Genomic DNA, 10,944 nt, shown 5'->3' with positions numbered 1-10,944 from the left:
CAGGAATGCTTAAGGTCCTGCATCACTGTTTCCTCCCAGGCCTCAGCCCCTCCGCTCGCATGCAGGCCAAGTTTTGACAGATGTCAGATGCACATATGAGTCTATTTTATAACCACACATATTGGATTGTGCTACAGAAAGAACAGAGGAGCTGTTTATGTATTATCAAGCCATATAAAAGTGACCAAAGCCAATTTTAAGATCTTATGAGGAAAGGGACAAAATTTAAGGGAGATCCACAAATGTTAAATTATGACAGATGGCTTTTCCAGGGCGTTGAGCTTTGATGTAAGGAGTCAGATAACCTCCTGGATTCTGCTGCTACCGACTTGAGCCAGAAAAATGGTATAATTCCCTGACTCTCAATGCTTGTGTCTCTTGGCTCTGCCCGTCTCTGTAACAGGTATGCAGTCCCTGGGAAAGGGGCAAGTTCTGTGCTAGTATGAGCACAGAGAATGAGGCGTTTACAGCACACCAGCCTCAAAAGTGAAGAAAGTACTTTTAATCATGTAACTGTTATTAATGTTAGCCTGTTTACTACTTCGTCAGTCATGGATAGAGGTCTGTGCACATCCTCTAGTGTTTAGCTCAACTCGGCACATTTTATAGGACCATCCTTCACAGGATTTTCACCAAAACTCTTTGTGTTTGGAATACAAAAGGAAAGACTCTGCTCTCCCTTCAGTTCCCTGAACCTGAGCAACCTTTGCCAAGATGGACCTGTCAGACACCTATTTTGACAGAGAATAATTTTCTCTACAGCCTGGAAAATGTCGTGAGACTGCTGGCAATACCTTGAGTGGGATGTGATCCTTGCCAAAAGCAAACTGAAAGCCAGATAACAAAAAGGTTAAATGCTCGACCTGGAGCGAAATGAGTTAATGTGATACACTGTCCTAGGGAGAGAACTTGTTGAAGGACTTCCAGATGTCTGGTGTGGGCCATGGAGAATCAGTACAAGAGTAAGAGGGTAAGTGCACGCATGCTGGGGAAGACTGAAGGGTCTGATAATACCTGATGAGCAATCCCAAACCTGATCCTGGGGCACCTCTACTCAAAGCAACCAGATACTCATAAGGATGAAGTGCCCCTCTGTTACTGTCACGTCTCATCTGTGTTGGTCCCTGTCTTAGTCCGATGTTCAGAGCAGTGTACCAGCTCAGCATACCAATCCCCCTACTTTTCTTTGGTAGAGAAGGGCTGCGCTGTGCTCTGTGCACAGCACCGCAGCTGGGGATAGAGTTACAATGAACTCCTGTCTTCAGCCTTGCTGACACTGGGGCTGACTTTTCTTCACACTGGAGGGGTCAGAATGCCTTCACACAAGCAGCCTTTGGAGGAAAGGGGACAGAGTGAGCTTAGAGACTGCCTTTGAAATGGGAAAAAACACCTTTTCTTCCCAAACTGCAAAGTGGAACTGCCTGATGTGAACCCTGGGTGCAAGCCTGCAGTACTGTGGAGCTCTGTCCTCTCTTTCTGTCACCTTGCTGAGGACATGGGGACTTCAGGCAGCTGTGGGTAGCAGATGATGGCCGTGAGGCTTAGGTTTTCCATACAGCCCAATGAAGGTGGGTTTAGGGCAGGCAGAATGCAATTGTTTCAGTCCATCTAGCAATGGATAGTGGTTGAAGGCAAGATTCAGCATCGCAGGCTGCAGCAACTATAAGACCTCTAGTATGTTTGCTGTCTCTCTGCTGGGAGCATTACCCATGCCCCAGTGTCTTCACAATGCTGCTGGTCAAGCTTTGGGGTGCAGAAGTGAGTAGGAATGAGGACATCCCTGGGCCTACCAGTCTGCAGCAAGACTGGCTGAGAAAGATTCACCATTGCCTGGGGTAGCAAGTTAGAGGCCATCCATTTACTGCTTTTCTTTCAGAGAAATAAGGATGTAGTCCTCTCCACTGCAGGAAGAACCTTTTATCTGCCGGGGACAACACACAGCCTGCTTTCTGCTCTGGCAATGCTTCAGCACATGTGACACTGTCGTTAGCCTCAGACCAAGCCCTAAACATCTGGGCCTCACAGCAGACCTTGCTGCAAGGTGAATGAGTGCAAACCAGCTTGAGCCAGGAGGGAAAGCATGTAACCTGGTATGCAAGACAGGGAAATGAAGAGGAGTCCTGAAACTGTGCCTAGAGCAAAAGCCCACCTGTTCTGCAGACCATCTTTCCATGCCACCCCATGAAAGAGAGCCAGACACTTTGAACTGCTGCCAGGGTTAGGAGCATGGGCAAAAGTAACTAGTGAGCCGACTTCTTCATGCCTTAAAACTGATCACCGGTTCCGACTGTGTGACGCTAGCTTCCCATGTGCACAGACTCACAGCATGACCTCATTGAATACCTCACGGAATGCCACTGAAGCTGCAGGTATACACCCTGCACACCGAGTGTGTTTGAGAGAGCCTAATGACATGCGACGTGGCTAGATTATCCTTACTGAAACGACAACACAGCTGCTTCCTGTGTATGACAAACGTGCTCCTTTCAGTTGGGGGTGGGGTTAAAAGAGGTGATTCAGAGACACCGGCCAACTGTGCGCACTCTGCAACATCTGGGTAAAGTCAAACAGTTCAGCTGGATTTGGCTGAGGGGAAAGGCTGTGCAGCTTGAGAGCTGCAAAAGAGGTAGCTGTGCCTTCTGCAGGGTGGTCGAGCCTAAACCCCAGTTCAGCAAGCTCTTATATCCCTGCAAGCTTTTCCTTTCCCTCCCTAAGTGCCAGATAAGTTTTAAAGACTGGAACAATTCAGGATCCTTTCCTCCCTTGCAATGGGATCTCTGTGTCTATTTTGCTGTATACACACACCCATTTACAAAAGGGAGGTATTTAGAGTCAAGCCTGTGACAGAGCCTGGATTTAATTAAGATGTCAGTGCAATGAATCAAGCCAAAAGAGAGCTGCCAGAAAATACAAATCTTTCCTCCCACTCCCCTTCAGCAAGAGGATGCAATCTGTGGACTTACCGAGGCAGCCCCAGCCACATCACCCAGGAAGGTGACCACTCGCTGCTCTCGGAGGTTGCCTGCATGGCCTTGGGGGGTGGCGGGTGGCCCCGCTCCTCCTGGGCTTCACACGCTCTCATCTCCAGGGCTTTGAGCACCACCGATGAGTTGGTGTTCTTCAGCAGCGCAACAGCCTCACTCCGGCTGACCCCCGTCAGCTCAATCCCGTTCACATTCAGGAGGATGTCACCTGAGAGCAATAAAAAAGATGATAAAAAAACCTACCAGTGTTTTCTGACCCCCATGAACAAGCAAGTCAAAGCCATGGCCAAGAGCTTGCTGCCTGATGAGGCTGTTTGTTAATTCTATCGTTTAATGTGGATGTGAAGCACATGCTAGTGAACATGCCACAGGCATGAGGGAAGACACTAGATCCCCATACACAGGACTATTGCTGGGCTGGATAGAGGCTTTGGTCCTGGTTTCTTGACACGTCATGTCCTGCATCAGAGCTGAACAGCACAGCTGGGGTCCTACTGTACCAACAAGCTTGTGGTATGGGCATCTGATGCTAGTCCAGGTCTCCAAAGCCCACTTCCAGCTAACAGCTTTTGTACTCAGTCTGACCTTGAAACCTGAAAACTCAAAGGTGGTTTTCTCCCGGTGCTCCCTAAGCTGAAGACTGATGCTCCAGCTGACTCTTTGTAAGGTTTGCTTTGTGGAATAAGGTATCATTATTTCAATGTCAACGCCAGTTTGAATGGCCGCAAGCCAAAACATCTTTCTGTATGCCTTTTTATAACGTAGGCACGGCAGCTTCAGAGAAAATGCAAAGATGACCTCAGTTACCACAGGGAGACTAATAAAGACATCATTAATGTCATGCAAGCGGCCATGGTGCCAAGTGCTCTGCTACCCTTTGCAGCACGCTCGACTGCCAGGGCTTCCCTGGGTGCCCTCTGCGCCTCACCTGCATGCTCCTCCAGGCAGGGGCTGTGCTCACTGGCAAGGCAACATAAACATGAACCTCTTCTTGTGGCCTGCCCAAAGAGATGGACGACAGCCTACAAGCTGCTCAAAACCATGGAGGCTTATGGCGCTGTTATAACATCATGTGTTCATTTGTTTCCAATTTTATCAGATTAACTAGGCTTAATTTTCCACGCTGCCTCGTGATGAATACTTTTTGGAAAATGTATCCCGTTGAGATGCAGCCATTTCCCAGCAGGAGAGAAGGAGAAACCTGCTGGTTTGCTCCTGTTGTCATGTTCTTACATGGATTTTGATGAGCAGCTACAGCTCCTGCAAAGGGGAGGTTCCCAGGCATGCTGGTCCTGGGTGCTGCAAGCCAGGCTCGTGGGGCTTGGCTGGGCTGCAGCTATTCTGCCCCACTTTTGGGTGTCTTCACTTCCCTCTCACTCAGGATTTCCCTCCAGCTTCTGGGCAGTGACTGTGGTGAAGCTGAGCATAGGGGATGAACAGCAAGGGACAGGGAGCTGCACAGTTGCTGGATGCAGGGTGTCAAGGTACTTGGCTCTTGGAGATGTAACATCCTGAAAACTGAGTTTCACCATTTCTCTACTGCCTACCTATACCAAAAAGTGCCACTGATAAAGTACGCTCCTCATCTTACTCTAAAGGCTTACTTATGCAGGGGAGAAGAAGCTGTTAATCTCATCACTCTGTTACATCAAGAGCCAAATGGAGTTATGAAGCCAATATTTCCGGACATATTTAGCCACAAGGCAGTATCATTGCTTCGTATATGATGGGAATTCTGCTCTTCAAAATTTCTTTCAAAGCCATGAATGATATGACCAACAAGCACAAAACTTTACATTTAAACCCCGTGAAGGCTACACAATGAAGATTTCAGTAGTTGGGAGATGGTGGTGCAAGACCATTTTCCTGTGAAAAACTCTTTTTTTTCCTATCAGAATATGCCTACATACTACTTCACAGAGATGGTTTCTACTGCATGTTATACATTTTCTGCTAGCTGACTTGAGACTCTTTAATCTGATGTACCCCAAATTCTATGGAATAGCTGAAGATGTCAGGGTGTGATGTTCTTTCACTGCCACTCTGTTTTCAAAGGAAGCCTTTGAATTAAAGCAGGCTTTCAAAATCCCTTCTTTTACCTGTTTTTATCCTGCTGTCTCTGCTGATAACTCCTCCAGGTTCGACGCTTATCACATAGATAGGCAAATCCCATTCCCGGTTCGATGCTCCGCCTGCTACAGTCATTCCCAGTGATTCCGTGTTATCTTTCCGGACAGCCACCACCTTCTCATGACAGGTGACGGCATGAAGGGTGCTCTGCAGTGGAGAAAACAGCAATCACAAACACAGTGGTCATGGGGACCTGCCTGACAGCTGACACGTATTCCACTGAAGGCAATATTCCTTGAGGGAATACCAAAGCATTTCACAGCCGCCTGCCATGCCTGGCCAGACAGCAGGCATGACTCTCTCCAGGGCTCAGCCATCTGCAGAGTCAGAGCTACCACCAAGATAATCCGTGCCTTAATAGTTAAAGTCAGGCACTGCTCCCACCAAAATCAGCAGTATTTTAGCATTGAGACTAATAGAAGCAGGTCTTTGAAATGTAAATAACGAATCTGACTAAAAAAATATAAAAGGTTCTTCATATCTTCATATCACTGAGTATCTGGTCACAGTTCTTATCTTGGTGCTTGCAGCCTGAATGTCATCTATACAGTTAATGAGAAATGGTCCACCTGGTTTAAAGGAATAGGACTCTTGGGGACAGATCAGAAGATAAACACTTCATTTGCTCTCCCAGATTCCATGTTTCTGTGTAAGTTACTGGTGGGAATACACTCCAAGAATATGTGTTTCTGTTCAGGAAAAGAGAAGGACATTTATAGAGTGAAGAGCCAGCAGCTTCCAGGGTGTTCTTCCTGGTGCTTGTGCTTAAAAGGTCACCTTGGGACAGCTACCTCAACTGTCTGAAGACAGACATCCCCTTATTCCTCCCCCTGAACAGGAAATGTTTCATACACACCGCTAGTCATGCAATAACTACTGTATGAGCAAGGGTGAAAGAAACTCACGGGAAAGAAACTCAAGATGGAGAGGCAACACAAGCTTCCAAAAAAGCTGCAAACTGAATGTCACGCTTACAACACACCCAGCTCTTTCAGAGGAGTTTGAGAAACGAGGATGCTTCACCAGAAAATCTGCATTTAAATGTCAATTGCTTTGGTTGCCTTAGGTATTTCATAAGCTGTGCCCCTGCCTGGTATCAACTCCTGAAGATCCCAGCCCCTCTTGCGGGAGCAGCACCATCCATTCCAGACTCATATGTAGATATAATAGCAGGCTGCTAAATAGATTTCAAATGTATATAACCCCCCCACCCAACCTTCTCATGCACAAGTGTGACCTCACGTTTATAATTAACAAAATTAATCTATAAAACTAATTTAAAGCTACACTAATCTCTTGGAAATCCAAGATCCCACAAAGACATTCCACCTTGATTCCTTGGCCAGCAGCACCAGAAAGTGGAGCAAGTGAGTCCACAGCTGCTCCCACACTGATGACGATGAACAAAGGAAGACAGTGGCAAGAAGTTTATATGGGAGTAGGACAGGCTATATTGGTTTGTGTGTTTTTTAAAAGTGCATTTGGTGGAACTAACACATCAGCATTTCCGTGATGCAACATTGACATCAAAACCCAGAACCTTCTAGCAGCTTAGCAAAGGATCTCCAGATGCATGAGCAGAACAACAGTGGCTGCCACAGAGCTCCAGGAACAAAAAGGCAAAGAGCTCAGTGGAAAAGGTCTTCTTTCAGTCAGCAAGACAGAACCCAGACTGATAGAGTTGTTTGGACATACCACATCTAGTGGATGCAGAACACAGGCACTATGTCAGAGCAATTAAGTTTATGGCTTGCAAATGAACCTGAAAATTTCTGACAGTTTTAGAACATTCCCTTTTAAAAAATATTAATGGTCTAGTCAAGATAATTTTAACCTTTCACTTTTGTCTTTAAGGTGTAAATGTTTTTAAAATAGCAGTTCTAGCTTTGTGCGAACTACACTTAATGTTTTATCCATGTATGTGCAAAAATGTTACTTCTCCTTAGAAAGGAATGGCTTTCTAAGGAAAAGGCCACTTCCTGAAGCATGTGGGATAGGGGCAGGGGTAATTTTCACAAGAATGCAGTCTGAAATCTTGTAGCAAAATATGAAATTAGAACTAGATTTGCAGCTCTGAGTATTCAGAGCAATCCTGTTACTTATGCCGTGTCCATCGTATCTCAGACACCAAACCTATTAGCTGATAAACTGGCTAATGCTCTATTTTTTGAGGAATCATGGTAGAGAGAAACAGGTTTCAAAGCAGTGCTTGGTAAAAAATTGTCCTGATGATACATTTCAGTGAAGAATCAAAAAAGTACTGGTACTTGTATGCTCAACAATGTAGGACCAGTTTTCCTTTGAAGCTCCTCTTCCACATGTCATTTTCTACGTGGTTGCAGATACAGAGGAATTGGGGCGACTTGGCTGAGTCTAAGGCAGTGACGAAAGGAAAGTAAAGCCTTTCTTAGTAAACACACGTAGAGCTTTCTTTGAGGTACAGCTGATAATGAGTAAACCAGTTAAAAGGCAATGTTTATCAGTGACTGCATTTCAATGCATTCTCTTCTAAACAATTGTCCTTCTCCCTTGTTTTGAAGTGACCTCAGAGGTCAGGAGAAAAAAACCCATAACAGTTCATCTTCTCCTCTGTTCAATTCCCCCCCCCCCTTCTGTATATTTACTGGAAAATAAATATTTACAGCAGATTACCACAACATCAAAGCTATGACACATGCCTTGCAGGCAAAAGACAGAGCTGAGTGTATATGGAAAATGTACTTCACCTGAAGGCTAACCTGCTCGTATGGTCAGAAAATATTGCCAGCTCAAGCAACAGGGTGACAGATTTGCTTTAAGTACTAGACAATTTGTTGGAAAGGAGTAAGAAAACAGTTCCAATTAAAAACAAGTGCTATTTAGTTAATGGCAAAGCTCCCACTGACTTCAAACGAATCGAATCTGGCCTGTTTATACATTACAGCCTGGCTTAACAACCTCAGCTCCACAAGAAAGTGTTTCTGACATCTTCTCTTTTCTGAATCCAGGCAGCAGCCAGAACAGTTTGGGCTGTGCCTGCCCTATCTCTGTACACAGGACTACAGCTCGATGAGAGCCTGTGTGGGACCCAGCAGGCCGTATGCCTGGCATCACTGCCACCAGAGAAGGACATGGTCACTACAGAGCACCCTCCTCTTCCTCCAGCGCCTTGTTGGCTGCATGGCTGGTTGCCATCGGCCTGAAAGCTGCCTCCTCACGCTTTCCAGATGGAGGCAGGCTGTCACGAGGGCAACAGCTTGGCCAAAAGTGGTTCCTGAGCCCTCATGTGAGCAAGACAGCTGCTGGAAGCTAGTTTATTCTTGGTGCTGGATACAGCCAAGGCTCAAGAGCAGGTTTCAGCTCATGCATGCTCTACAGCAAGAACTACTTCCCTCAAAGAGGCCATTCCCAACCTGCTATTTTCACCTCCTGCAGTAAGTTCATGGGACAAAAAACACCTTAAAATTAATCAGAATTCAAGTCAGTTGGCAATCTCTCTATCAATCACACACAATAAAGCAACCCCACTGAACAGCAGTAGGTAGCAGACTCATCAAACCACACACATCGGAAGCTCCCTTGACAGTAAACTCCATCTAACAGACATTGCCTTGGCTCTGAGGAGCAGGGTGCTAGACAGGACACTGCACTCTAGGCTTGCAAGCACTGCTCCTGCACTAATGTCTATTTGAAAAAAAATAGCATTTTAAGTCTGTCAAAGACTAGAGTTTGAAGATCTTGAACTGCAAACCACCTTCAGTTAAACCTTCAGCAAAAAAAGCTGAGAAATTAAACCTGACACACTCATACCCCAGAAAAGGGCAAATAATGCTCTGCTAATGACTGCATCAAACCAAAAGCCCACTGTGCCTGAAGCCCATCATGTCCACTGCCTGTCTTATCTCCTGATCTATTGCCAGAGCATTTTCTGTGATATAAGCCCTCTGCTGCACACACACAAAGCTAAAGGGAGGTAGGAACAGCTCACAGTTTTCTTTTTATGGCTGTGATCTTCCCTGGAAAGTGCCCAAATGGTGGCACTGGACAGAAGCCCACAGCAGCACACTCAGTCATATACTTATGTAGCACCCATCTCCTGTGGCAAACTGGAAATCCCCCTAAAAGCCATGACCTATCCAACAAAAAATGATCCATTAGTCTTTAAGGGATTATTGCAAGGTCGACATCAGCCTTTCAATCTCACAGCTACTCCAAAATCATGTTGGATTTACTAAGAATTCCCACCTTACACCTTTCTGTACAGGAAGAGAAAAACAAGAATCTAAGGCAGTTTATGGGAGACAATCCCGTGTGGTATCAATCAGATCAACATAGTAGAGCTAGCAGGTGCTTGGAGCTTCACTAGAAATCATACAGTAGCCACATGAACTAATTGCTGTCCTACACATATCTCCCTAAGGAAATCATTTCTTCATTAGCAAGTAATGCCTTGCAGATGCATGATTAGTTGGGCACTATTTGCTATTGGGTAGTAGCTACTAAGCATTGACTCTGCTCTCTGGTTTAACTCTTGCTGACCTAGTCTCACCTAACAAGGGCTGTGATTGTGACTTTATGGAAAAGAAAACTAAAAATAGATAAACAAACACTAGTATACCTTTTACGTATAAAAACATTGAATAATGTAGCTGGCTTTGTTTTGGTTTTTAAAAAGAAAAATGGCAAATCCTGGGTACCTTTATCATTTGTAAAATGCAGAGCTAGGCTTGTCTCCTGGCTGACAGCTGTGCACCCGATCTGACTGACAGCTGGGTCAGTCCAAAGGTTCTTTAAGGACTCATTTGGCTGCCCATAAGGCAGGATGGATTTAAACCAACCCTGACCGTCACCTTCCTGATGCACCCCTGGCACAGGTGGTCAGCGGACCAGCTCACAAGGGTTTGCGTAAGTGGTGACACTCAGAGTGATTACTGTAAATTAGCCAGGCACATGACTTCAGTCCCCTGCAAGGACATACCCTGTTCTGTCTATAGTTCAAATTATAACATTGAGTGAACACAGAAAAGGTATTTTCAAAGCTCCTGCTGCATCAGTTTCTGCTTTAAAACCTCATATGTTTGACCATGAGAGTCTCTCTGCTTTATGCAAGTCTAAATGCACAAAACACACAATGTAACTGGGTACAGAGGAGCGGCTGGAGGGACAGTTTGGTAGCCAGAGCCATATATAGGTGAGGTGGTTACTTGGTGCCAAGGGTTGGGTCTGGCTGTACTGCACGTTGGCAGCCCTTGCACCCCTGTCCATGTGAATGCCAGGTGCTGCAAGAGCAGACCCAACATGTTTTGGGTCCAAGCTCCACAGAAACACAATGTGCTAGCAGCAGCCATGGAGACCACAGCCACTGCCTGCCACTGGACTGCCAGCCAGGTCAGAGCACGGGTACCTTAAGAAACAAGCAGTAGACTACTGATTACCTTAATTTTCAGGCAGCTTATGGGAATATCTCAGGCCAGTGTATGAAATTTTTTTTGTCTGAAGACTTTAGTTCAGATAAGCCCTTTCATTGGAGCACATTGCCTGTGCTGGCTCGCACCGCCAGCCAGATCCATGCTCAAGGCCAGGATGCAGCGTGCACATCAGCTCCCTGCTCCTCCACTGCCCTTCACCTTCTCCTTCCCTCCCTATTCCAGGCAGAGTCAGGGCAGAAGCAGTGTATAAATAATGAGGAGCACAGCTTTTGTTGCTGTTGTAAAATAAGACATGCTTCTTCCAGTGACAGAAACCAGAGATAACACCCCGAGACACTAGAACTCTCCCTGCCCTCCCAGCCCCCTGCCCCACGGATGTCAGAGCAACCACACGAGCACTCATGTCCTCACCTTGCTAGGGT

General features: G+C 46.0%; 1 protein-coding gene across 1 annotated transcript in view; it reads right to left on the bottom strand.

Moving 5' to 3' along the window:
- Positions 1–10,944, bottom strand: part of LNX1 (ligand of numb-protein X 1, E3 ubiquitin protein ligase) — a 66,305-nt gene that overhangs the window by 4,072 nt on the left and 51,289 nt on the right. Inside the window, exons 7-8 of the mRNA XM_010013029.1 lie at positions 5,084–5,261; positions 2,964–3,192 (exon numbers count right to left, since the gene is read on the bottom strand). Coding sequence (XP_010011331.1) covers positions 2,964–3,192; positions 5,084–5,261 — 407 coding nt within the window. The remainder of the gene's footprint in view (positions 1–2,963; positions 3,193–5,083; positions 5,262–10,944) is intronic.

The sequence above is a fragment of the Nestor notabilis genome, unplaced genomic scaffold, assembly GCF_000696875.1.
Source record: "Nestor notabilis isolate BGI_N333 unplaced genomic scaffold, ASM69687v1 scaffold24350, whole genome shotgun sequence".
NCBI lineage: Eukaryota > Metazoa > Chordata > Aves > Psittaciformes > Psittacidae > Nestor > Nestor notabilis.
This window is presented reverse-complemented; position numbering and strand designations above follow the sequence as displayed.